General features: G+C 48.6%; 2 protein-coding genes across 3 annotated transcripts; one reads left to right on the forward strand and one right to left on the reverse strand.

The window, feature by feature from the left end:
- Positions 1 to 515: 515 nt before the first annotated feature.
- Positions 516 to 9,830, reverse strand: TADA3 (transcriptional adaptor 3). Of its 2 annotated transcripts, none has more exons than XM_073644809.1 (9): positions 9,458 to 9,830; positions 7,953 to 8,175; positions 5,362 to 5,612; positions 5,139 to 5,244; positions 3,117 to 3,261; positions 2,465 to 2,568; positions 2,068 to 2,177; positions 1,805 to 1,990; positions 516 to 952 (listed from the first exon to the last, which is right to left on the reverse strand). In XM_073644809.1, the coding sequence occupies exons 2-9, from the start codon at positions 8,157 to 8,159 to the stop codon at positions 760 to 762; spliced, it is 1,302 nt and encodes a 433-aa protein (XP_073500910.1). In that variant the 5' UTR covers positions 8,160 to 8,175; positions 9,458 to 9,830; the 3' UTR covers positions 516 to 759. The 2 variants fall into 2 exon arrangements, with proteins under 2 accessions (XP_073500910.1, XP_073500911.1); XM_073644810.1 differs by having other exon boundaries at positions 3,120 to 3,261; positions 9,458 to 9,829.
- A 469-nt stretch (positions 9,831 to 10,299) lies between these two features.
- ARPC4 (actin related protein 2/3 complex subunit 4) lies at positions 10,300 to 26,198 on the forward strand. The gene is made up of 6 exons (XM_073644816.1): positions 10,300 to 10,425; positions 20,669 to 20,787; positions 22,197 to 22,308; positions 22,465 to 22,560; positions 23,519 to 23,689; positions 25,231 to 26,198. The coding sequence occupies exons 1-6, from the start codon at positions 10,423 to 10,425 to the stop codon at positions 25,234 to 25,236; spliced, it is 507 nt and encodes a 168-aa protein (XP_073500917.1). The 5' UTR covers positions 10,300 to 10,422; the 3' UTR covers positions 25,237 to 26,198.
- The last annotated feature ends 1,775 nt before the right edge of the window (positions 26,199 to 27,973 follow it).

The following is a 27,973-nucleotide window of genomic DNA, read 5'->3' on the forward strand; positions in this document are numbered from 1 at the left end:
TCAGACTCTCACCGATCTTATATTGACGACCTATAAATAGTGGACAACCCCTTTATGACTGACCTCTATATGCTGGATCTGGGGGAAATACACCGTATAATACGAGGACGACTCAGACGGGAACGTGTAAAAAAGGGTCTTAATGTAGGATGAATGTCGGGACATCCCGACTGTGGCCACGTAGCCTTGTACATGCGCCTGACACTGGGCACAGACACAGTGTGCACCGACCATCGCAAGATATAATCACTGCGGGCAGCACACGTTCCAGTGTAAATGCCAACAAGATGCAAACTGTACGGAGACCGAACGGTACCGTCACATTGTCAATCGCTTCTCAGCACGATCCGTGGACCTTCAGAGCTGCCAAAAGTAAATTTTTCTCAAAAAAGTGATTTTTCTGCTGCAAATACTGAATGTGTGCACATAGCCTTAGACCACTAATTATTATTATTTTTATGGACCTAAAAGTTCAGGTGCTTTAAAGTGGACCGTGCATCCGTCAGACAAAACCATTATCAGCCATAAATCATTTTATTTTATCAATATTCTTTGAAAATACTCACACGCGGGTCATTATTAACATTAAAAAAAAAAGAACAAACGAACATGAGCACAATAAAATAACACAAAAATACAACAAAACACTTGTAGAAAGTTCCTCCTTCTGAAAAAAAAGTAGTGACAAACAGTTACACGTCCGCACTGGCGGAGCGTCCGATCCTTCAAGTACACGCAGCGTCCTCTGCTGGTTCCCGGTCACCCGTCCAGCAGCTTTAATATGCTTTCCCGTTCCTTCAGAGCCTTCCATGCCTGGTCCTTCTCCTTTTTAGTCGGAGTCCTTTTTTTCTGCCGTGCGGCCATGATTTTTCGGAAAGCGTCCATAACCTCGTTGTCGGCCATGCGTACCCTGTGCCGGAGCTCCTGTTTGTTCATCTCTTCTTTTGCTAATCTGAAGAGAGAAATAATGGGATTAGGATTATGGCGGTTCATGTAAGGTGCAGAGATAGTGAGACTCCGTTGACAACTCACAGCCGAGTAACAGACGTTGCCCCCCCATTCTCCCCTCACTTCAGTCACAGCAGGGCCCCTTTAAAATAATCTCCTTATACTATGTACCTCCCCAGCATAAAATATGGACAGCCATTCTCTAAAAGTCATATCAGCTGCAGCCCCCAATTAATCACAGCATGTCCCTCAATCCCACATCACAATAGTGCCCCCATAATAGAAGTAGCAAAATATGCCCCCCACAAGTCACAATGGACAGACCCTCTTACCTCTCTAGTACACAGAATCCCCCAATAGTCATAGCATTCCTCCTGTAGTCTAGATTGTGTCCCCATTCTACCTTTAGTAGACAGCCCCTTTTACTTCCCTAGTAGTCATATCACTGGCCCGTCTCCCCCGATCCATCAGGTTTCACCGCAGCCCAATATACTGTGAAAAGCCAGTGACTGTGCACACGTAGGGAAAGACCTGTCAGTCAAAAGGATGTGGGCGGGGAAAAAGCTGCTAGGGACCCGCCTCATGGACTAGTCATCCGAGATACATAGTCCCCGGCCGGCTTTTTCAAAAGGAAAATGCTGCAGCGATTCAGAATCAACCATACACGGCTGCAGTAATGCCGCCCGACTGCGATTCATGCTGCATAAATCAGATGACAGGTTGACTTTAAATGTCGGACAGACACATACACTTATCCCCTCTGAGCAGGAAACCATCGTCTAGAGGACTTGTACATGTTTGCTAATCCGGCACGGGACCATGAAGTGCTGGACTAACAGACTTCTGAATCCATCACCTGAGCAGTTCTTGTTTCTTGGCCCGGTTGTGAGCGCTGAGAGCCTTCAGCTCGGCCTGTCTCTTGCGGAGCTCGGCCAGGACCTCGTCTTCAGAGTCCTCCGCCGGCCGATCCTCCGACTCCAGCAGACCATGCGCTATCAGCTCTTCCTTAATTCGGACCTCTAAGGACTTTGTGTGGGGGGCACTGAAAGAAACATTACCCGGGACCATTCACTACAATGAATTAGTACACGGCCCCAAACAGAGGCCGGCGGCACATACCTGAACGGCTTCATCTGACTTCTGGGAGACGTGCTGGCTCCGTCTGTTCCCGATTCCTTCCCGGATATCTCAGGAATTGGGGAGTCTTCAATGGGGGAAATAATGTTTTCCTGCGGCCCAGACATACAGTAATAAGATATAAATCAGACATCTAACCATCATGCGATGCCGCAACGTAACGGTGACCACACACTATCAGTGACCCCTGAACCCACTATTAAGGGGGGGGACCAGGCAGCCATATAAGTGTTGGGGCCGGGGACGACCTGCTGGACCCTTTATTCAGGTGGGAGATACAGCCGTCAACCCAATCAGCTGACGAGTTGCCCACCTTAAAATGTGCCAGTTTCTGTCCTAGATCTCTAGTAACTAAATAAAAGGATAAAAAGTCAATTACCTCCACGAGAGCCTGCAGGAGGCGCTGCGTCAGGTGCCCGAACGGGCAGCCGTCCTCGGGCTGGTCGTGCTGGGATTCTGACTTTTTTAGCATGGAGTCCACATCTGGAAGTAGCAAGGACATACAGCTTACATGATGTGACCACTAGGGGGAGACACATGCAATGTTGGGAATATAGAGTAGTTTATTCACCCCTTCATGACCGGGTGATTTTTTTGTATCCCCCTCAACAGCCATAGACATAACTGAATAAGAAAGCCAAAACTTCTGTTTTCTGCATGGCGAGTTGTCCGGAGCAGGCTTAGATCCTGCACATCATGTGTTTGGAAGGGGTTACCAAGTTATCTCCTTAGACCCCCAGTACATGGCTGATTTTAGTGTTGGACTATGCAGCCAGGTGTCCATTTACCTGCAGCACCCACTACAGGGGAAATGTGGTATTGCATGTAGAGAGAGGGCAGAGCAGAAACTGCATTGATTACCAGTAGGAGATAGTATGGGTGACCCTGTGACAATGTTAGCTTTTTTGCAGCTACCGCATTATTTTCTGCACCAAGTAATAAAAGGAAGAGGCGTTCAGACCAGAAGTGGCCGACAGGAGAAGAAATGCCGTCTCGGAGGATGGCGCTGGCTCATCAGATCAGGGGACTACTACCTTTGGAGTCCAGCTCTGTTAGGGGTCCTAGAGGTCCTTTCTTTTTGTCTCCAGCCATGGAGACCCGGGCTCCATCTTTCTGTTCCTCCTGCAAGTCCTCCTGAGCCCAGCGCTGGGAGTAATGCTTCCCGAGAGGTGGAATCTGAAAGAAGGGTCCGACATGACGCTGGTCAACGCAGAACGCTTCATTTAACCTTCTATTCCCCAAAACCAGGTCTACCAATGATACCAGCTGCTATAGTGAACAGGACAGTGAGGCAGGGACCCGCGGTGTTGTGGCCGCATTGCATCCCACGCATAGGCGGATTATAATGAGGGCAATCTGGGCTACCGCCCGGGGCTCCAGTCGCCAGATGACCCTCATTATATGTGCACCACAGATGGCTGTGCACATATCCCGGCAAGGAGCACTGCTGACCATACAGAATGGCAGCGCAGAGCCAGTGCAGTATACAGGGAGGCTGCGCGGGGGCTCACACTGTATACAGGGAGGCTGCGCGGGGGCTCACACTGTATACAGGGAGGCTGCGCGGGGGCTCACACTGTATACAGGGAGGCTGCGCGGGGGCTCACACTGTATACAGGGAGGCTGCGCGGGGGCTCACACTGTATACAGGGAGGCTCACACTGTATGCAGGGAGGCTCACACTGTATGCAGGGAGGCTCACACTGTATGCAGGGAGGCTGCGCGGGGGCTCACACTGTATGCAGGGAGGCTGCGCGGGGGCTCACACTGTATGCAGGGAGGCTGCGCGGGGGCTCACACTGTATGCAGGGAGGCTCACACTGTATACAGGGAGGCTGCGCGGGGGCTCACACTGTATACAGGGAGGGTCACACTGTATGCAGGGAGGCTCTGTGGTGGGTCACATTGTATATTGGGGGGGGTGGCAGAATGCTTAATTCTGCTTAATATTAAGTCATACAATTATTAATAATTATTTTTATATTATGTTAATATTGAGCAGAATTAATTTCAGCCAATTGGTTCAGCCTCCACAACGGTCCTGGCCTCACTCAGAGATCACCGAGTGCAGCAGCAAGTACACCTGCCGCCTTCCATGCATCACAAATGGCATCAATTTCTGCAATAATGTACAACGTACCAAGTATGGCGCCATCAGGAGGCCTACAGCTGCCATGGCACCTGAATGGTCTCATCATGAGATTGCAGTGTGTGTATATAACAGAGACCCCTCATTCATACAGACCCCAGACTTGTGCTAGTCCTACAGTAATATCTATATATTTAAAAGGGGTATTCCCATCTCCAAGATCCTATTCCAATATACAGTAGGTGTAATAATACTATTAGCAAACACTTTCAAATAGAAATGTAGTATAGTTCTTCTGATTCGCTATGTCTCTTATCCCATGTGCAGGGCATTGCAGTAGCTCAGGTAACCATGGTTACAAGTATAGGGTAAGGGTTAGTAAGTCATAACCATGGATAACTAAGATACCCCATGTGCATTCATTGCAGTAAGTGACATTGTAGTATAGTTCTTCTGATTCGCTATGTCTCTTACCCCATGTGCAGGGCATTGCAGTAGCTCAGGTATCCATGGTTACGACCACTAACTCTTAGTATACGGTTGTAACCATGGATACCTAAGCTACTGCAATGCCCTGCACATGGGGGAAAGCGAAATAGCGAATCAGAAGAACTATACTACATTTCTAACTGGAGGTATTGGTTAATATTATTCTTATTACACCTACTACATATTGGGATAGGATCTTGGAGATGGGAATACCCCTTTAACACAAGTCTAGGGTGTGTTTAAATGAGGGGTCTGCAGGGTCGGGGTGGTCTACATTATATTATCCTGTATATGGGGTATGTTCGGGCATCTACCAATGATCTAGCCTTACAATAGGTCATCAGTATCAGATTGGTGGGGGTCCGACACCCGACATTATTGATGTTGGGGGCAGTATTACTACAAGTTCTAGCAACGAGGAGGTGTCGACCGAGCTGTATGACAATGTCGGAGGAGCGTGCAGCTGTGATCATACTTTGTAGTAGTCGGCCTCGTCCTCGGGCATCTTCAGCAGATCCTCCAGGACCTTGATCTCTTCTGCGGTGATGTCTGCACAATACGGTTCAACAGACGCCCAAAATCTGAAACGCAACACGAGAAAGTGAGACCTATGCCCCTGTTCATCCTGGTCCTCCTGATTCATGAAAATAATGCCAAAGACAGAAAATTCAGGGATCTCAAGCATGATTTTTCACTACCTGTTCGGGGCATCGTTTTTGGGTATTCTGGGAACGTCCACTGGATCGTCTGTGAACTCGTACTCCTGGATTTTTGTCTGTAAGCTTCGGGATTTGGGTCTTCCCGGGCCGGTTCCGGAGGAGGCATGACTCCCTTTACCTTCCAGCTTTGGCTTTTTGGGTTTGTGTTTTACAGGTGTGCCGGGTTCAAGCTCCTTTCCGAGCTTCAGAAACCTACGGTCTCCTTTCTTATCCTGCCAGTCTGTGAGGATCTGGTGGGAAACGAGAAGAAGTCAGACGACGGCGACCGTGTGCCCCGTCCATACACAGCGAGAGCAGATAAAGCAGAGTTACCGAATATTTCTAGAAGAAAGAAAAACAAGAATTGTAAGGAAAGTGATCAGTGATTGTGCCGGCCCCACGCACAGGGGCTAGAAGAATACTATTAGCCTGCAATAGAGGAATGGAGCCCTTTGGATGGTTAAAGGGAACCTGTCAGCCTCCAATTTGGGCAGCACGAGGTCCTCTTTAAAAAAGGGACAATTTTTTCTTCCTACTTAAATACCTGTAATTTGGTGTTTAATAAAGAACATTTTTGCACTTGGGTTTCATTAAAAATGTTGCACCATCTGCCTTCTGTAGCCTCTGTTTTGCACTGTCTATTGCTGGCTGCAGAATGAGTTAACTAAGAATCTGTCAGTGAGCTCACTGACTGTCTGAAAGGGAAGAGTTTGTGACTTATCTGTCTTTTTCTGAGCTCCTCACAGCTAAGAGAATGAGTTGAATGTGCAGGAAACAAAGAGCAAACGATGCAAAATTTGGAAAGAAACACAAATGCAAAAATCATTTAGCCCCAAGTCCATGCCTTCAAGTAAAAAACAAAATAGATGAATGCTCAGCAGACAGATAGTCGACATGTGAAGGAGCAACGGACCGACGCCCCCAGACCGCAGGTGCCCGGCCGCCCCAATATCCCATTCCCCCCCAGACCGCAGGTGCCCGGCCTCCCCAATATCCCATTCATCCCCAGATCGCAAGGGTCCACCTGTCCGCACTCCCCCACCCTCCCCAGATCACAGGTGCCCGCCTGTCCGCACTCCCCCCCCCCCCCCCCGATCGCAAGGGTCCACCTGTCCGCACTCCCCCACCCTCCCCAGATCACAGGTGCCCGCCTGTCCGCACTCCCCCCCCCCCCCCGATAGCAAGGGTCCACCTGTCCGCACTCCCCCACCCTCCCCAGATCACAGGTGCCCGCCTGTCCGCACTCCCCCCCCACCCCACCCCGATCGCAAGGGTCCACCTGTCCGCACTCCCCCACCCTCCCCAGATCACAGGTGCCCGCCTGTCCGCACTCCCCCCCCACCCCACCCCGATCGCAAGGGTCCACCTGTCCGCACTCCCCCACCCTCCCCAGATCACAGGTGCCCGCCTGTCCGCACTCCCCCCGCCCCCCCAGATCGCAGGTGCTCGCCCGTACGCACTCCCCCCGCCCCCCCAGATCGCAGGTGCTCGCCCGTACGCACTCCCCCCGCCCCCCCAGATCGCAGGTGCTCGCCCGTCCGCACTCCCCCCGCCCCCCCAGATCGCAGGTGCTCGCCCGTCCGCACTCCCCCCGCCCCCCCAGATCGCAGGTGCTCGCCCGTCCGCACTCCCCCGCCCCCCCCCCCCCAAGATCGCAGGTGCTCGCCTGTCCGCACTCCCCCCGCCCCCCCAGATCGCAGGTGCCCGCCTGTTCTCACTCCCCCCGCCCGCCCAGATCGCAGGTGCCCGCCTGTCCGCACTCCCCCCCCTCCCAGATCGCAGGTGCCCGTCTGTCCGCACTCCCCCCCCCCCCCCCCACCCACCCAGATCGCAGGTGCCCGCCTGTCCGCACTCCCCCCCCCTCCCAGATCGCAGGTGCCCGTCTGTCCGCACCCCCCCCCCCCCACCCAGATCGCAGGTGCTCGCCCGTCCGTACTCCCCCCGCCCCCCCAGATCGCAGGTGCCCGCCTGTTCGCACTCCCCCCGCCCCCCCAGATCGCAGGTGCCCGCCTGTCCGCACTCCCCTCCCTCCCAGATCGCAGGTGCCCGCCTGTCCGCACTCCCCTCCCTCCCAGATCGCAGGTGCCCGCCTGTCCGCACTCCCCCCCCACCCAGATCGCAGGTGCTCGCCCGTCCGCACTCCCCCCGCCACCCCCCAGATCGCAGGTGCTCGCCCGTCCGCACTACCCCCCCACCCCCCAGATCGCAGGTGCTCGCCCGTCCGCACTACCCCCCCACCCAGATCGCAGGTGCTCGCCCGTCCGCACTCCCCCCGCCACCCCCCAGATCGCAGGTGCCCGCCTGTCCGCACCCCCCCCCCCAGATCGCAGGTGCCCGCCTGTCCGCACTCCCCCCCCCCCCCCAGATCGCAGGTGCCCGCCTGTATGCACTCCCCCCCCCCCCCTAGATCGCAGGTGCCCGCCTGTCCACACTCCCCCCCCCCCCCCCAGATCGCAGGTGCCCGCCTGTCCACACTCCCCCCCCCCTAGATCGCAGGTGCCTAATTGTCCGCACTCCACCACCCCCCCCAGATCGCAAGTGTCCGCACTCCTCCCCCAGATCGCAGGTGCCCGGCCAGCTTTACTCCTTACCTGCGTCTCTGCCTCTAACACCCGTAGCCGGCGGCTGGCTGAGGACAGCAGGGTTTCTAGCTCCAGCTGCAGCGTGTCCAGCTCCTCGATGCCGATCCCATCGTCTTCCGACCGGGAGAGCACGGCCGTGTACCGGGGGCACAACTTCACGTGGTCCACCGACTTAAACTCGTGGAACTGCAGTGGGCAATCTTTTAACTCGCTCATGATGGCAACTGGCGAACTAAAGGGATAAAAAAAAAATGTATAATGAGGCCACAGACTGGCAGTACCCACGTCCCAGAATGCACAATGACCTCTGCCATCAATCACCAAAATAAAGAGGGCGGCAAGCTTGTAGTATTCAAGATCACTGCTTGCTGTCAGTGAATGAAGAGTCGTCTACATCCTGCACACTGCTGACAGTTTGTTACAGTTGTCTCCAGTTTAGACCAAACACGGCTGCAATTCCAACTGCCCGCGGCGGCCGTTATCACACGTCTCGGACTCCGCCGAGTTCGGGTCTCTCCACGACTTTTTTTTTTTTTCTACATCCCTTCCCCCAGCCTCCGCTGTGACATTGCTGTTTTACCTGCTGAGTTCATGCACTTAGAGCAGCTGATTTGCAAATATCCGGCCTCCTGTGTGATCTCCTCCGCTCCCTCAGGCTCAGACACGATTTACACCCCCTCTCCCTGTCTGATGGGAGCAGAGGAGATCACACAAGAGGCCGGATATTTGCAAATCAGCTGCTCTAAGTGCATGAACTCAGCAGGTAAAACAGTCTGGGAAGAGACAAAGCAAAAATCAGGGGCAAATAAATATACATATGTTCATAACTTTGCGGAGACGGATCAATAATAATAAAAAAAAGTTACTCTTTAAAGAAAAAAAGTGTTCGCCCCCAGGTGCAGTGCCGGCTCCCCATCGCTGCTATGGTCTCAGTGATTGGCAGCAGCGGTGAAGTGCGTTGTAATCGTGCAATCATTGATGCATCCAATAGAGACTAGAGCAATGGTGGAGAGTCGTCGGCGCTGGACCAGGACTACTCTTCTTAAAAGGGGAACACCCCTTTAATGTGCAAAAAAAAAAAAAAAGGGGGGGACGGGGACGGGTCAGTCTGCATTTTTTCTTAAACCATCCAAAAGAAAAAAAACTAAAACCATCTGGAATCTTTCCTGGACAGGAACGTTTTAGGATTTGTAAATGGATCTTAAAAAGAAAAATAAAAGTGCTGCCTTAAAGGGGTTTAGAAAAACTCCATCACCAACTGCAATTTATTAAAAAAATATTATATATAGATAGATAGAAAATGGGACTTACTCCCCCTCCCCAGGTCCAACTCTGCTCCCTATCTGTAACGCTACAGCCAATCACTGAGCTGAGTGATTAGCTGCAGCGCTGCTGACCGTAACAGACGCCAGGTTGCTGATCCAGTTGATAAACCCCCATAGCAGGACGCGTATTACTGCACATGTCGGTGCCCGGCTCGGTCCGTGGCCGCCAGCACAATGCCGTCTACTTACATTCATACAGTGCACCCCGCGGCCCGGCCTGCACTACGCCGCCATCACTGCTGCTCCCCAGTGCCGCCCCCCGCCGTCTCCTCGGTCTCTCTCCGCCTCTGAACGCCCGGAGCCGGCAGGTGGCAGCGCAGAGCTGTCCGAGGCCCGTGTGCCAGTCCTCTCAATAACCGGGGCCGTGGAAGACACCATTTACTGGCGCCATAGGGGGGGTCTATACAAACAAAAGCCCCCAACTGAGGAAATGACTCCCTCGCTCAATGTAAATTATATCTACAAGAACGAATTACATTGAACCCTGATTCTCAGAGCAGGAACTATCACTATTAATGTGTAATATCACGCCTTAGTGTGAGAGAAAAAAATGGTACAGTCTACCAACACCTCAGCGGGGGCGGGCTTGGAGTAAGACTGGTCCATAGTAGCTAAGGGGGGAGTCTGATTAAACTCTTATGCAACAGTCATTTAAAAATACAAATTCTGTAATATGACATCTATAACGTGTATTTAATTAAGCAATTCCTATACAACCATATGTAAATCTACAGTTAAATAATAAAAAGTGGTATTTTTTTTTTCTCTTTGGGAAAATGATCACCCCCATTTGTTCATGATGGTTTCATCTTCATGCATTCCATATGCCCTAATATGGTGAGAAGCTTAAAAGACGCAACCATTCTCTCTCCAGAGGGTGGTGCCGTCTGATATTTATCTGTCATTCAGAAACCGATCATAGAAACTCTTTTAGAATATGAGAGAATAATATGTAATACGGACAGGGTGATTTGTGCTCACGGTTAGTGGGGTGTTTGTGTAGGTTTGTGTAACGTGAAATCAGTGTCTCGTCCTTACGCCCCCTGTTTTAAAAATGGTTTGGCCGGACGGCTGACTGTCTCTCTGAGAGGGGGGAAGCGACCGACTGCGCAGGTGCAGAGCTGTCACTTCCGCTATCGGGAGATACCGGAGCGATGGTGAGTGAGTCAGGGAGGTTCCCCGGGAGGTCACCTGGCGGGATAGGTGGACGGGTGTTACATGGCGGGGAGGTGGAGGGACGAGCGGTCACGGCTCAGCCCCTGTCAGGGAGCGGGAGCGGCTCTGGGGAGGGTGAAGCAACCGGTGGAGGGCGGAGGCCGCCCGGGAATGTGCACAGGTCCGCGCCGGATCCTGCTCTGTGTTATCTCTATGGACGGGGAGGGGGCAGCGTCCTCTGCAGGTGTTCACCCAGCATTGCACAAGACTAGGAGGCGTCTGCGGCCAGGAAGTCTGTGCGGCCGCCGGAATCCTCCGCCCCAGATTCACTGGTCATAATGGTGCCGGTCACACCGTGCGATTCTGTGCACCCCCATAGCCATCAGTGCAGGAGGGGTCTCACCATCCGCCGCAGGGCTTTCCTATAGATTATTGGGTCCCGAGAGCTGTCCGGTGGTGGAGTATCTGGGGGCACATTAGTAATGACCATGCTCAGCCGCTTGAGCTTACTGATTTGCTGCAGCTCTTACGACAACTTGGGCAGAGCTCATGGGCTTACTGATTGGCTGCAGTGCTTACGGCAACTCGGGCAGAGCTCATGGGCTTACTGATTGGCTGCAGCGCTTGCGGCAACTCGGGCTGAGCTCATGGGCTTACTGATTGGCTACAGCGCTTGCTGCAACTCTGGCTGAGCTCATGGGCTTACTGATTGGCTACAGCGCTTGCCGCAACTCGGGCTGAGCTCATGGGCTTACTGATTGGCTACAGCGCTTGCCGCAACTCGGGCTGAGCTCATGGGCTTACTGATTGGCTACAGCGCTTGCCGCAACTCGGGCTGAGCTCATGGGCTTACTGATTGGCTACAGCGCTTGCCGCAACTCGGGCTGAGCTCATGGGCTTACTGATTGGCTACAGCGCTTGCCGCAACTCGGGCTGAGCTCATGGGCTTACTGATTGGCTACAGCGCTTGCCGCAACTCGGGCTGAGCTCATGGGCTTACTGATTGGCTACAGCGCTTGCCGCAACTCGGGCTGAGCTCATGGGCTTACTGATTGGCTACAGCGCTTGCCGCAACTCGGGCTGAGCTCATGGGCTTACTGATTGGCTACAGCGCTTGCCGCAACTCGGGCTGAGCTCATGGGCTTACTGATTGGCTACAGCGCTTGCCGCAACTTGGGCTGAGCTCATGGGCTCACTGATTGGCAGCAGCACTGTTGACATGAGTTCAGTGGTGGAGACTTAGAGCTGGACCCGGGGAGGGTGAGTAAAGCTTTTTTTCTTTGATCACTGGGAGTCTGGGCGTTGTTCTCTGCTTTCTCCGGCATGCTCGTACCCAATGAACGTCCAGCATGTGCATCTGCACTCCATACAACACTGGGCTCCGCAGACCCCTTTCTGCAGCAGCAGTCGGACCCCAGCGATCAGTAAATTATCCTACAGATAGTCTTACGCCTGACGTGTCATTTGTTGTGGCTGGATTTTGCCCCCAGTCTGCGAAAACATCACTAATGACTTCTGCACAGAGCAAGTGTGGCAGATAGATGGCGCAATCCTCTGGTGATGTAGGGCAAGGAATTGTAGTTTTGAGGTCATAAAACTTTTTGTGTTGATAGTAGAGGTTATTCCCTTTCGGGGCCAATTGACCCTTCATCTATTATCTCAATGAGTCTGAGGGCAGATCTCGCTCTTGTTTGCATCCAGAGGGTGAAATCTGGTCCAGACCCAATGTTTCCCACAGCTGGAAGTTGCTGCAAGTGTAGACAGTGCCCTGCACATCGCAACAAAGTATCCAGGTCAGGACAGGGCCTGTTTGGTTTGTTTGAGACATTAGATACATTATTAGCACTAAAAAAAAAATCTGATGTCCAGACAACTTACTGGATGCAAACAAGATGCTTCTATTCACTGACAGCAAGCGCATAGCCTAAGAATGGCAGGAAAGTTGCATAAAGGTTTCCATAGTTCTTCCTGCAGTGAAATATCTCTTGTACTTGCAGCAAAAATGTGAAATTATCTTTGAAAGGGTTTACTGATCTTATAAAGAGATGGTATATTGAAGCTATGGGAGGATTCTGACTCCTGGGAACTAAGGGGATGTAGCACCGCAGCGCCTTTCTCTGGCCTTGCCGGAAACTGCAGCTGGTCCCTTCACTTGATTTGGGCTGTGCTGTTGTTCACCTGTACAGGAAGGGGGTGGTCGGGACACCGCTATGAAGGAGATGCAGCTCTGATTTGGCTCGATGGCTCGTTCACTCTCAGAACAGGGGGCAAACCTATAAGTTGGACTCTTACCCATCCTGGCGATATACCAACTGGACTGATATGCCATGCATTATTGATGCCGCAGCTTTCTCATTTGTGTCTCCAATCGGTCAGATCATGAGTTGTAATCCTTAAAGGCATCAGATTAGTGTACAAGGTTCGATTTCAAGGGATGGTAGTCCCATCTTCTATTTTATTGATATGTGACAATCCTATCTATAGGACCCCCATACAATCCTGAAATTAAAGGGGTGCTAGCTTCCCTACTATGTGCTCCAGCCATCTGCAGCCCCTGCACAGCCAGGTAACCAGGAGCGCTGCTCTGGAGGGAAAGCTTGGACACAGTGATAAATTAGCTCTTTTATTTTCACTGTTGGTGGGGTTCTGGTCATGAAGTGATCATTTTGCAAGTTGGGAATATTCTTTTACAGGGCTGTTGCTTATGTGCGGCAGCACCAAAAAAAAATTAAAGGAGAATAGAGGGCTCCCCAGTTCTCTTGAAGGCACGCTGGGCTCCGGCTCCGTGTTCTCGGGGAGTTGTCTGTGGGTTTGCAGCGGATGGTATTCCTGCTGTGTCTGGACTTGTCACATACCCAGGAGCAAAATTTAGGAAGTTTATCTTTGTCATCGCACGTGGGGTTGGTTTCTGAATTCCTGTGTCGCCCTCCGCCGCGCTCGCTCCATCCCCCCCAGCCGTTCTGTACGGTTGTGTTCGCCCCGTGCAGTGAGGAGTTGTGGTTTAGGTTTTTCTAGCTTTTAGCTTCTTTAATCCTGCATCACTTCTGGTGCTCCAGTCACATCAAGAGCAGCATTCTGACTTCTGCTCTCTTTCTCTCTCGCTGCTGCTCCTTGCTGGGTTGTCTGAGAGCAGCGCTCAACTTCTCCTTACCAGCCAGGCCGCGGCTCAATCTGTCGGCATCTTTTTTTTTTTTTTTTTTCACATTTTGTAACACGTGGGATTAAAATGAAAGAAAATAAATCTCATTCCAGCTGGAATAATCGCGCTCCAGAAATAGAAGTGCGGTCACGTCGCGGCTCGGCAGGAGCACCGGGCGCTGTTTTTTCTGGGAAGATGCGGCTTTGTGCCGCCTTATAATGATCTCTGCAGGGAAGTATTACAGGAGCGATAAACCTCAGGATAGACATTTCTTCTCCTCTGTATGGTAGGCAGCTGAATGCAAGCTATTGTTCTCTGTTATCAGCTATTTTATCCAGTTTTCCAGTGGGATTTCTACTTTTTCCTTCCATGTCTCAGCGATGTGACTGATCCCAGCGGCTTATAACGCTCCCGCACTTTATAAACTGGCGGTTTGGGCTCCATCTGATTATCATAAGCAAAATACTAGGGGGAAATATTCTCCAACTTGTGATTTTTCCAGCTGTTGCAAAACTACTACTTCCAGCATGCTCCTGCCGCCATGGGCTGCATGCTGAGAGTTGTAGTTTGGTTGGGGAACTCGACTTCTGACTTCCATTGGTTCCCAGTTTGAATACGGAGTGGATTTTGGAACAACTCACAACAGCCGTCTGTTAGAACATGCTGGGAGTTGTAGTTTTGCAACAAATGACCGTTTGGTTGTGGAAGTAATGCTTTACATTTTAGGGTCTGCATTGACCACCCCTGGAGCCGGGCTGAATAAAGTAGTGAGAACGTGCAATAGATATCTGTAGAGAACAACCCACATTTTTGGTGGGCACTGAGGTCACCTGACTCCTGGGACCAGGGGGCCTCACTAAGTAGAAGAACAATGTCAAGATGGAGAATTCTCCTGCCTCCTGTGGTGTCACGTCGACAGCGCAGTGTCTTCTGACAGCCGGGTAACATGACGTCACAGGAGGCAGGAGAATTGCTTTCCGGAGTGGCACGTGAGCCAGGAGAAGTCGTTGCAGGCAGGTAGTTAGCAACCACTTCCCAATAAGTGCTTAGCCCCATAGGAAACTGTCACCAGGTTTTTACTACTTGAGAGCAACATAATGTACAGACCGAGACCCTGATTCCAGCGATGAGTAACTTACTAGGCTGCTTGCTGTAGTTTTGATTATCTCCTGCTGATAAAACAGATTTGATTACTAGAGGATTAGTAAATCCTGCTGCTAGGTAGTCCCACACACACACACACACACACATACACACACACACACACACACACACACACACACACACACACACACACACACACACACACACACCCACCTGATTCTACACTGTGCATAGGCAGAAATCAGCCAATCACTGGTGTGGGCTGGGTTATACAGAACTCAACATTCAGAGATCTGCAGCAATGAAACCAGTGATTTTTATCAAAACTGCAGCAAGCAGCCCAGTAAGTGTCAATATGGAAGTGAGTCGCTAATAAGTAACCAGCTCTGATTGTGCCTCATTTTCCTGCCAAAAGTTAATGGATCTGTTGACGTGAGAGATTCCTGGCAGGGCGTGTGCCGGGGACGTGTAGGGTAACTCCCATCATCACAGAAGATAATACTCCTATCCTATTACTTTGTGTGAAAAGCCGAGATCCTCAGGATGGCATCACGTCTTTATCATTGTGCAGAGGGAGAAATCTGAGGTTATTTAATGACCTCGCCACTTCCTTTTCGGGGGGACTACCATCTCAGCAGATGTGGCTACTAAAGACTCATGATTAGTGTTGAGCGATACCTTCCGATATCAGGAAATATCGTATCGGATTGGATCGGGCCGATACCCAAAAATTATTGGATATCGCCGATTCCGATACCGGAACCCAATGCAAGTAAATGGGACACAAATATCGGAATGAAAATAAACCCTTTCTTTCCTTGTAGGTTAATTCTACATGAAGTAAAACAACTAAGAATAATGTAGAATGACATGAAAAGCCGGCAATTCATCAGCGGCATTCACCGGTACCCGACAATTTACAACAGAAAGAATAGAGCTTCACACATAGATTAGATAGATAGAAACATGTCAGTCACATATATATGAAGTACAGTGACAGTGTTGCTTACTGTACTTGTCATTTAGTGTAAAGGATTTATTTAAAAAAATATTAGTGTTTTCGTGCACCGTCTCTTTAAAAAAGCCGGCCGGCAATTCAGCATCTGTACCCGACAATTTATAACAGAAAGAATAGAGCATCACACACAGATTAGATAGATAGAAACATGTCAGTCACATATATATGAAGTACAGTGACAGTGTTGATTACTGTACTTGTCATTTAGTGTTAAAATAAAGGATTTATTTAAAAAAAAATTGGCGTGGGGTTCCCCTTAATTTTAGGCTCTAGCGGAGGTTAAGCAGACAGCTGGGGCAGATGTTTGAAGCCTGGGAAGGGGGTAATACCCACGGAGCTTCCCAGGCTACTAATATCAGCCCCCAGCTGAATACCTAGCCTTTACTAGCTATTAAAATGGGGGAACCCCCCAAAAAAATAACGTGGGTTCCCCCCTAATTTAATAGCTAGCAAAGGCTAGGCAGACACCTGGGGGCTGATTTTAATAGCCCAGGAAGGGTGCCATGAATATTGGCCCCCTCCCAGGCCAGAAACACCAGCCGTCAGCCGCCCCAGAAATGGCGCATCCATAGGATGCGCCAATTCTGGCACTTAGCCTCGCTCTTCCCACTGCCCTGTAGCAGTGGCAGTGGGGTAATAGGGCTGGGGTTGATGTCAGCTTATAATGCCAGCTGACATCAAGCCCAGGTTAGTAATGGAGAGGCGTCTATAAGACACCCCCATTACTAACCCCATAGTCAAAGTTAAAGAAAAACACAAACACCCAGAATAATGTCCTTTAATTGAAATAAACACACAATTCTTTATTGTTCTAAATTAAACCATACTTAGTCATGCCCATTCCAGCTGAAGCCAACGATCTCCTGCAATAAAAGAAAAATAATAAAGCAACCTCATCCTTACCTTTCCATGGTTCCCACGACGGCTCCAGCTCTGCTACATCGAGATGACAGGCTGGACCTGCAGAACGCTGCCATCCAGCCTGTCATCCCGCAGACACTGAGAAGCGCAGGCTTGCTTGCGCTCCTCAGTGTCTGGCTATGACGGCATAAAGATGAGCCGAGGTCATGTCCAATGAACTCAGCTCACCTCATGCACGTCACTGACAGCGTGGGAAAATTCTCACGCTGAAGCGCTGAGTGCAGGAGAATTTTCCCACGCTGTCAGTGACGTGCATGAGGTGAGGTCATGTCCAATGAACTCAGCTCACCTCATGCACGTCACTGACAGCGTGGGAAAATTCTCCTGCACTCAGCGCTTCAGCGTGAGAATTCTCCCACGCTGTCAGTGACATACATGAGGTGAGGTCATGTCCAATGAACTCAGCTCACCTCATGCACGTCACTGACAGCGTGGGAAAATTCTCACGCTGAAGCGCTGAGTGCAGGAGAATTTTCCCACGCTGTCAGTGACGTGCATGAGGTGAGCTGAGTTCATTGGACATGACCTCGGCTCATCTTTATGCCGTCACAGCCAGACACTGAGGAGTGCAAGCAAGCCTGCGCTTCTCAGTGTCTGCGGGATGACAGGCTGAATGGCAGCGTTCTGCTGCGGTGCAGCCTGTCATCTCGATGTAGCAGAGCTGAAGCTGTCCTGGGAACCATGGAAAGGTAAGGATGAGGTTGCTTTATTATTTTTCTTTTATTGCAGGAGATCGTTGGCTTCAGCTGGAATGGGCGTGATGGTAAGTATGGTTTAATTTAGAACAATAAAGAATTGTGTGTTTATTTCAATTAAAGGACTTTATTCTGGGTGTTGTGTTTTTTTAAATACTTTACTAGAAATTCATGGCGGTCATGTCTAATATTGGCGTGACCCCATGAATTTCGGGCTTAGGGCCAGCTGATAATGCCAAGCTGGCCTTAACCCCTTTATTACCCAGTGAGCCACCGCACCAGGGCCCTGGATGAGTTGGGTACAGCGCCAGAAGATGGCGCTTCTATGAACGCGCCATTTTCTGGGGCGGCTGCGGACTGTAATTTGCAGCGGGGGGGGGTGCCCAGAAAGCTTGGGCCTCCCTGCGCTGCAGATTCCAGCCCCCAGCTGCCTAGTTGTACCTGGCTGGACACAAAAATAGGGCGAAGCCCCACGTATTTTTTTTTTAAATTATTTCATGAAATTCATGGAATAATTAAGAAAAAAAGGGCTTCCCTATATTGTTGTGTCCGGCTAGGTACAAATAGGCAGCTGGTGGTTGGGGGCAGCCCGTTCCTGCCTGCTGTACCTGGCTGGACACAAATATAGTGTGAAGCCCCACGTCAATTTTTTTTTAATTATTTCAGGAAATTCATGAAATAATTAAAAAAAAATTATGTGGGGCTTCGCCCTATATTTGTGTCCAGTCAGGTACAGCAGGCAGGAACGGGCTGCCCCCAACCACCAGCTGCCTATTTGTACCTGGTTGGACACAACAATAAAGGGAAGCCCTTTTTTTCTTAATTATTCCATGAATTTCATGAAATAATTAAAAAAAAAAAAAAAACGTGGAGCTTCTCCCTATTTTTGTGTCCAGCCAGGTACAACTAGGCAGCTGGGGGATGGAATCTGCAGTGCAGGGAGACCCAAGCTTTCTGCCCCCCCCCCCCGCTGAAAATTGCAGTCCGCAGCCGCCCCGGAAAATGGCGCGTTCATAGAAGCTGGATGCTGTACCTAGCTGGCATACAAAAATATGGCGAAGCCCACGTCAAAAGTTTTGGGAAAAATTAATTAAAAAATAAATAATAATTTAGGGACTGCATCTTTATTAACTCCTCAAATGTCATTTAGTGTTAAAATAAAGGATTTATTTAAAAAAAAAAAAATGGCGTGGGATCCCCCATAATTTTAGGCTCTAGCGGAGGTTAAGCAGACGGCTGGGGCAGATGTTTGAAGCCTGAGAAGGGGGTAAAACCCACGGAGCTTCCCAGGCTACTAATATCAGCCCCCAGCTGAATACCTAGCCTTTAATAGCTATTAAAATGGGGGACCCCCCCAAAAAAAATGACGTGGGGTCCCCCCTATTTTAATAGCTAGCAAAGGCTAGGCAGACAGCTGGGGGCTGATATTAATAGCCCAGGAAGGGTGCCATGAATAATGGCCCCCTCCCAGGCTAGAAACACCAGCCGTCAGCCGCCCCAGAAATGGCGCATCCATAGGATGCGCCAATTCTGGCACTTAGCCTCGCTCTTCCACGCTGCCCTGGTGCGGTGGCAGGGGGTAATAGTGGTGGGGTTCATGTCAGCGCCAGCTGCCATGAAGCCCAGGTTAGTAATGATGGGCGTCTATAAGACACCCCCATTACTAACCTACAAAGTGTTGAAAAGAAAAAACACACTACACCCAGAAAAAAATAATTTATTTGAAATAGAACACACCATTTTATTTAATTCTTAGTTTACTAAAAATAATAGTTACCTGTCCACGTTCCTGCGCTGATCTCCCATGCACAGCTGTCACATCTGGAGATGGTGACAGCTGTCATGGCTGCTGTAAGCTCACACTGCCGGGAACACGTCCATTCCCGGCAGCGTGAGCCCCTGACTGAGGTCACCGGAGTGCATTCAGTCAGCGCAGCTCCGGAGACCTCCTTTATGGCAGTGCTGTACCGTGGGAATTTCTCACGATACAGCAGGGCCGTAAAGGAGCTAACCGGAGCAGTGCTGCCTGAACTCCGGCGAACCCTTACAGCCCCGTCATTCTAGCGGCGGCAGCGGTTCAGAGCGGTCACATTCTATGTAGCTGCTCTAAACTGGAGATCATCGTGGGACACTCGTGGACTACTACGGAGGGGTAAGGATAAGGTTGTGGTTTATTATTTTATATTTTATTACAGGAGATCGATGGCTTCGGGGAATTAGGTGTCTAGGTGAGTATAGGTGTAGTTTTTTATTTTTTACTTTATTTTAGGTGGCGATCGGCAGGGACAGGTAATGTATGAACTAATTTATTGTAGGTAACCACTGGCCACCAATGACATGTATTTAAAATTTATTGGGGACACAGTAGGGCAATTTAAATAGCAGGATCAGGCTGATGGGAACTACTGCTCCCATCGAGCTGATCCTGCTGGCACGAGTGGACGGGGGACAGACATAGGCCGATGGGAGTAGTAGTGTCACATCGGCCTATGTCTGCCTGCACGCACACACCCGCACACATCGCAGACACCGCGCACACCCTCGCAGACATCGCACAGACACCGCACACATCGCACAGACACCGCACACACCCACAAACATCGCACAGACCCGCAGACACCGTACAGACACCCCACACACCCGCACACACACGCAGACATCGCACACACACGCGCACACACACTAATCATGACCGGTCTGATGGTCTGGGAGGTGAGGCTGACCTGTGCGGCCGTGGGAAAGTTCATGTGAGTTCATGCAATGCAGTCAAGCATGAACTCACATGAACCCTCTGAGGGCACCACAGCTACTTCAAATGAACAGCTGATCAGCATCACCTGATACCTCAGCTGTTCATTTGAAATAACCGGCGGGAAAGCGCAGCACAGAACGGGAAAGCCGTCGGTGAAGTCTTTTCACTGCCGGCTTCCCCGCCCGGGTCCTTCGCTCCCCGCTCCTTGGTGCTGCGCTCCCCGCCCGGTCCTAACTTACGATCGGGATGGGAGGTGGCGAGGGGAGCGGAGGATCGGGGTGGGAGGCTGCAGGGAAGCAGTATGGGGCTGTGTGATTGTTTAAAAGCCGGCGGCTTTTTACCGCGCGCTGGCTTTTAAACAATCAGGAGAATTCTCCCACGCTGGGATGGCATTCTGATGACAGGCTGGATCTCAGCTGAGCGCTGCCACCCAGCTTGTCATCCTTCAGAGACACTGCAGAGCGCAGGCATTATGGGAACTTCCGATTCCGGTATTCGATATTGTAAAAGTATCGGAATTAAGTATCGGAATTCCGATACCGCGAATATCGGCCGATACCCGATATTTCAGTATCGGAATGCTCAACACTACTCATGATGTTTCTTCTCTTTCCAGTCTGCCACACTTCGCCCGTACCTCAACACGGTCCGCGCCACCTTACAGGCGGCGATGTGTCTGGAGAACTTCTCCTCGCAGGTGGTGGAAAGACATAACAAACCCGAAGTGGAAGTAAGGTAAGAAACCGCAACACCGGCCGGATCCACCTATAGTAACGTCTGCCCTTGTGTCCATTGTCTTGTGTCCATTGTCTTGTTTTTTTTTTTTTAGTTTTTGCTGCCTGGAAACCATAAGCATGTAGGCTCACTGCTTCGGACAGATCGGTTAGCGTTAAGGTCCTTACCCATAAGAGTGTAGTCACCCACACCTAGCGATTACTGCTGGGACTGACTGACTGCATCATGTGTCTGGGGGCGCCCCGACCCTCCCATGACATGGGACTGAGAAGGATCAGGCATGCTGGATTTTTAATATGCCTGATCTTTTTGTTGTTAGTAGATAAGACATCTCCAAAGACATTGCAGTAGGTTTAGGGACACTTATATGGGCTTTTTAATAAGTTGATCCCCAGTCATTACAAACAAGCATCCTAATGAGAGCTTATTAGGCCAATTTGTGTCGGAGTAAAGCTGCTAATTTAACCCATTTTTGATTATATAAATAAAACTCTCTTCTGTGATTTTCAAAAATGCTGCGGATTTACTGCAATTCTGGCCACAAAAAATACACCACAACCGCTTGTGAACACCGCCTACAAGGTACCTGGCAGGACGTGTCCATTAATGACGGTAATTGCCATGTAATAAATTACTGCTGCTCCTCCTCCAGATTTGTTTCTGAAAAGAAAAGAACCCAAATGTTCTCGGAACAGATGACAGCTTGTTGCCACGGAAACGGGGACGTGAAGCCTTTTTCGGAATACGGAACCTTCGGAGATTTTTAAAGGGGAAGTGTCTTAGAGCACAATTACCCCTAGATGATACATGTCAAACTCTGGCCCGTGGGTTAAATCTGGCCACAGGGTTGTTATATTTGGCCCGCGGCACCAGAATCACCACCTCTGTGGGGTCCATTATTCTGTATAGAGGACCATGTGGGGGCCCTTTATTCTGTATGGAGGGAGACTGTGCGCGGGGGCCCGTTGTTCTCTATGGAGGGAGACTGTGCGCGGGGGCCCGTTGTTCTCTATGGAGGGAGACTGTGCGCGGGGGCCCGTTGTTCTCTATGGAGGGAGACTGTGCGCGGGGGCCCGTTGTTCTCTATGGAGGGAGACTGTGCGCGGGGGCCCGTTGTTCTCTATGCATGCTGGTTGGCACGTGACTTTGTCTAAGTTTTTCATTTTGGTCCTCTGTGTTTTGAGTTTGACATCCCTGCCCTAGATTGAGGGAAGCCCTACAGGATGAGGGTGAATGCACTTCAGTCTTTCCAGTCACGACAGCGCACGGCCGTCCAGGTGTATTCAGTACCCCTGCACTTTTGTAGCTGAGCGCTGCTCTGCAGGAAGAGACTGACAGGCGGCAGCCATTACGCCAGCAGCGCACTTCCTCCGTGCGTTTTCTGACCGTCTCTCTGTATTCTTTTGCAGGAGTAGTAAAGAGCTGCTCTTACAGCCGGTGGTCATCAGCAGGAACGAGAAGGAGAAAGTTTTGATCGAGGGATCCATTAACTCCGTTCGTGTCAGCATCGCAGTCAAACAGGTCAGTGGTCCGGAGCAGTCGTCTCCAGCCTGCGACTCTTCAACTACAGCTCCCAGCATGGTTGGGGAGAGACTGATGGGCTTATTCTTGGACCTTTCTTGCTCGTTAAACCAGAAAATATCAATAATAAAGAATAGTTTCCTCTTTCTTTTTTAGGCCGATGAAATTGAAAAGATTTTATGTCACAAATTCATGCGCTTCATGATGATGAGAGCGGAAAATTTCTTTATCCTGCGCAGAAAGCCAGTAGAGGTGAGTGATAATTGGCCGGATCGTAGCGGGGTCTCGTGATCGGTCACGCAGGACTTTTGTACGTCCTACTAGTCATATCAGCGATGAGACCGACATGCAGACGTCCGTGAAACTCTGCTTGAGCATGGTCCTGAATGCACGGACTGTCCGCAGTCTCCCAACCTGAACTATACAGATTCATAGGCATATATGGGAGACCCACAGACAGTCCATGCATTCAGGTCCGTGCTCGGGCACAGTTTCACGGATGATCCCTTAGACCGAGCATGTGAATGGGCGCCATAGAATACCACATTTCCTTTTTGTTGGCATCGGGGTTTTCTGGAACAGGTCTCCTTTACAGACATGGTCTATGCCCAGCACATCATTGTCGAGAGAAAAAAAAAAACTTCTCTCGTCCGGATTGCTGGCACGACACGTCACAGCTGCAGCCAGTGATTCCCCCCATAGGACGTACAGAAATTGGGACTTCTCCTATAGTCTGGACATATGATGCCTGCAAACAATTACTGACCACGGCAGAGACCTGTTAACAGGTCGGGTGTTCGGCTGTCTGACAGCTGAGAAGCAGCTTAGATACAGTTCTGAGCGCCGTGTAGTGAATAAAGGGAGCTGCACCCGATGATCCCTGGTTCTCCCTGTGTGGCAGAGCTGCTGGATCTATGGATGCAATATACTGATCTAATGGTTATTCTTCATCCTTTAGATAGATAACACATTATGGCCGGAGTACCCCTTTAAGTCCGGTGCAGCTCATGTTCCTGGATGCTGTGCATCGCTGCCGCTCACGTGTGAGATTTTCCACCGTCGTCGGTGCCACTCCTGCCGATCCTTAGTCGCCGCCTGATGCGTGGGACTAATTGACGTTCCCTTTAGCAGGAACCTATAACGACCCCCCGCTCCGCTCTGTGTGTAAAGAGCTGTTCTTTATCTTGGTTTTTTTTTTTTTGGTTCCCAGGGCTACGACATCAGCTTCCTGATCACAAACTTCCACACGGAGCAAATGTACAAACACAAGCTGGTGGACTTTGTGATTCATTTTATGGAGGAGATCGACAAGGAGATCAGTGAAATGAAGCTGTCAGTCAACGCTAGAGCCCGTATCGTAGCCGAGGAGTTCCTAAAAAATGTAAGGACGCCCGCCGCACAATGCGCCAGGATGGATCCTTCTACTGTAATTTACAGCCAGATCTGGTTGGCCGCTGAGACCCCAGAAATAAGGGGGTGGGGGGGCTGTGTTCGGTTGAGGTGGTCTTGCATATGTAGTCACTTTTGTATATAAAAAGTGAACCATGCTGATAACGTTACCGGTCAAGACACGTGGACGATACCTGCAGAACATATATGTGTCTTATCAGGTCAGGATGTTATTTCACGACTCGTTTGCAATGCAGAAGTGAGCGGCGTCTGTCTGCCCCTTTAATGGGACTTGGATAAACCATTTTCTCTACTTGGGACCATCCAGAATGGAGAATATGATGCCTATATTGGTCACCCAGTTCTTTACCTTTAAAGGGGTTTTCCAGGCAAAACCTGCAATTCTGCAGGTGCCAGACTGCGCAATATGCTCGCTGTCAGGATTCGGCTCTGTTTTTCTGTTCACACGATCATCAGGTTTCGGCTCATATGCAATTTATATATTTCCGAACACATACTGATTAGTTTGTCATACGCTTCTCTCAATAAAACATTGAGAAATGCAGGAAATATTGAAGGCGAGTATCTAAATCGCATGCGAGCGGTCACATGACAGCGACTCAAGAAGGCAAACTGAGCCCAATCCTGACAGTGTGCTGCAGTTTTCCATAAGGATATCGAACTGTGATGTTTTTCTCTCAATCTTCCAGGAGCCATAACTTTTTTTTTTTTTTTCTTTTAATTTTTCCACTGACATGGCCACATGAGACCCTTTTTTTACGGGTTGTGTTGTCGTTTTGACACCAATTCATTTTACCATTTAATATATTGAAAAAAAAAAAAATTCCAAGTGAGATGAAATGGTAGGAAAAAAATAAAAATAAAACTAACTTTGATTTTTAGGGCATTTAATGTATGGTAAAAAATAATACTTAAACTTATTCTCCAGAAAAGTAATAAAAATAAATTTTGGTTTGTGTCGCCACTTTCTAAGTACAGTAATTTCTTTGGAGCTGTGTTCGGCATTGGTTTTTCTATGGCAAATGGACCTTTTTTAAAAAAAAAAATTCTCTAGACTGTGCTTTTCGTCTGGGTTAGTTAAATATTTTAATAGATTGGATTTTTACGGACATAGTGATAGCAAATTGTTTATTTTAATTTTTTATGTAATGTAGCCAGCATATATTGTGTGGGGTAGGTGATTTTCCCCCTTCGCATAAGTTCACCCCGGCACTGACATACAGTTATGCCATTTGGTGCTAAGCGGTTGAAGGTATTCATCTAGTATAAAGCTCCAAATCCACTGCAGAGGCAAGACATTAAAACTGCTGACTGCCTGCAGCCACCACTAGAGGGAGCCTACGGCATACAGTGCGCTCTGTATGCAGTAAGCTCTGGAGCTCCCCCTAGTGGTGACTGCAGGTCTGCAGCAATTAGACATATTACCTTAAAAGTACCGTTGTCCCCTGAGCTGTCTGTATATTGTGTTCTTGTTCCTCCCTAACTATTGCCTTTTCTTTCTCTCTGTTCCAGTTTTAAAGAACGGTTTTGGACAGCAGATGTGACTCCCTCATTTTGCTCCTGGATCTCTGCATCACTGCCCAGGGTGGCGGGGAATAAAAGGGCGGAGGGAGGGGGCTTGCATTTAGGTGCAGAATTAAGGAAATGGTGAATGTCTGTCAGGTAGACCTCATGGGGAAATGTACATGGCATGTACCTTCATTCCAAACTCCCCCACAGGATGGGACAGAATATTTTTATTGTTATTTTGAGAGAAGATTTATGTGCTTGTCTGAACCTGTATTTTTTTTCCTTCCTTTTTTATTATTGCTTTAGATTTCCTTTTTTTTTTTTTCTTTCTGCAATTTGTATACAAAGAAGGTCACTTAAAGTGATTTTTCAATAAGTGCCCAAAACTGGAACCTTCAGTGGCACTGAAGGGGTTATTCTCGAGTGCATTATCGGCTCTCGCCCTCTTTCTTTCCATTCCTCTGTCCCCTACATGATTTTTTTTTTATTGTTGTTGGGGGGGTGAAAGTGAAGCAAAGTCGACTAAGGATTGAGTGCACAATACACAGCCTGGTGCGCGTATTGTAAGCTGCAGGCGTTCTGCCCCACGACGCGCCTGTCAGCCAGACGGTTCATGGTTATTACGGACAACACCTATATACGGCAGCCATCCTATCCAGAGGTACTGTAAGGCTTCCCGCACTGCCCGGCCTCATAGTTGTTACAAGGAAGATCGTGAACCCGCAGATCCAACACGTCAGGAAACTGCTTGTCTATATTTGCACTCCATATGGACTTCTGCCAAACCACATGGTTCATCTAATGACAGTGGAAATTAATTTTAAAAGCACTGGTGTAATCTCCCCACCGCCTGCATCTTGAGAATTGGCAATCTTCAGAAAGAACAAAAAAAATCACATTCTGTATCTTCTGCTTTTTTTGCACTTAATGTAGATTTTTCTTATTCAAAAATAAAGCCTTTTTGTCCTGTCTATGGCTATAATTACTATAATACTGCCCCTATGTACAAGAACTGAACGGCTATAATACTGCCCCCTATGTACAAGAATATACTATAATACTGCCCCTATGTACAAGAATATTACTACTATAATACTTCCCCTATGTACAGGAATATAACTACTATAATACTGCCCCCTATGTACAAGAATATACTATAATACTGCCCCTATGTACAAGAATATTACTACTATAATACTTCCCCTATGTACAGGAATATAACTACTATAATACTGCCCCCTATGTACAAGAATATAACTACTATAATACTGCTCCCTATGTACAAGAATATAACTACTATAATACTGCCCCCTATGTACAAGAATATAACTACTATAATACTGCCCCTATGTACAAGAATATTACTACTATAATACTTCCCCTATGTACAGGAATATAACTACTATAATACTGCCCCCTATGTACAAGAATATAACTACTATAATACTGCTCCCTATGTACAAGAATATAACTACTATAATACTGCCCCCTATGTACAAGAATATAACTACTATAATACTACCCCTATGTACAAGAATATAACTACTATAATACTGCTCCTATGTACAAGAATATAACTACTATAATACTACCCCTATGTACAAGAATATAACTACTATAATACTGCCTCCTATGTACAAGAATATAACTACTATAATACTGCTCCTATGTACAAGAATATAACTACTATAATACTGCTCCTATGTACAAGAATATAACTACTATAATACTGCTCCTATGTACAAGAATATAACTACTATAATACTGCCCCCTATGTACAAGAATATAACTACTATAATACTGCCTCCTATGTACAAGAATATAACTACTATAATACTGCTCCTATGTACAAGAATATACTATAATACTGCCTCCTATGTACAAGAATATAACTACTATAATACTGCCTCCTATGTACAAGAATATAACTACTATAATACTGCCTCCTATGTACAAGAATATAACTACTATAATACTGCCTCCTATGTACAAGAATATAACTACTATAATACTGCTCCTATGTACAAGAATATAACTACTATAATACTGCCCCCTATGTACAAGAATATAACTACTATAATACTGCTCCTATGTACAAGAATATAACTACTATAATACTGCCTCCTATGTACAAGAATATAACTACTATAATACTGCCCCCTATGTACAAGAATATAACTACTATAATACTGCTCCTATGTACAAGAATATAACTACTATAATACTGCCCCCTATGTACAAGAATATAACTACTATAATACTGCTCCTATGTACAAGAATATAACTACTATAATACTACTCCCCTCCTGATTTTTGCTATATTTCACCGCACAGAATTGCTGTTGATTGTCAGTATTCGTCACCGTTTTCATGAGGAAGTGGTTTTAAAAGTTTCACCACTATTTTCTATGACTTCGGCTGCATGGAATTTCCTTGTGTGGATCAGATCTCCTCTGCAGTCAGGAGGCTTTTTTTTTATGTGTTTCAAAAGACGTCATGTTTAAGATGGGGGTTGTCACCATTTTGTGGAGGGATATTTAGGATATTCCCATGGCCGTTTTCTGGTGTGTATACATGAATTAATATGGCACTTGGTCACCTTCTTTATAACAGCCCCCCTCCACCTTCTCTGACATTAGTCTGACAACTAGAAAAATGGCATTTCTCCTACAACAAACGAATTAACGTGGGCGCTTGCCCTCAGTCTTCATTGACACATTGTAAAAGAGAAAATAAAATGGCTGGT

This window comes from Phyllobates terribilis, unplaced genomic scaffold (assembly GCF_046119375.1).
Source record: "Phyllobates terribilis strain yellow unplaced genomic scaffold, ASM4611937v1 Scaffold_8__6_contigs__length_399053987, whole genome shotgun sequence".
Classification (NCBI taxonomy): domain Eukaryota; kingdom Metazoa; phylum Chordata; class Amphibia; order Anura; family Dendrobatidae; genus Phyllobates; species Phyllobates terribilis.

Bases quoted from the DNA above. Each gene is read 5' to 3' on its own strand.
- TADA3 (XM_073644809.1), bottom strand. From the start codon at position 8,159: ATGAGCGAGTTAAAAGATTGCCCACTGCAGTTCCACGAGTTTAAGTCG. The intron at 5,245-5,361 runs GTAGTGAAAAAT...GTTGCGTTTCAG, and splicing joins AAAAACGATGCCCCGAACAG to ATTTTGGGCGTCTGTTGAAC. The intron at 2,569-3,116 runs GTAGTCCCCTGA...TGCTACTTCCAG, and splicing joins AGAGCTGGACTCCAAAGGTA to ATGTGGACTCCATGCTAAAA.
- ARPC4 (XM_073644816.1), top strand. The intron at 20,788-22,196 runs GTAAGAAACCGC...ATTCTTTTGCAG, and splicing joins AAACCCGAAGTGGAAGTAAG to GAGTAGTAAAGAGCTGCTCT. The intron at 22,561-23,518 runs GTGAGTGATAAT...TTTGGTTCCCAG, and splicing joins TGCGCAGAAAGCCAGTAGAG to GGCTACGACATCAGCTTCCT.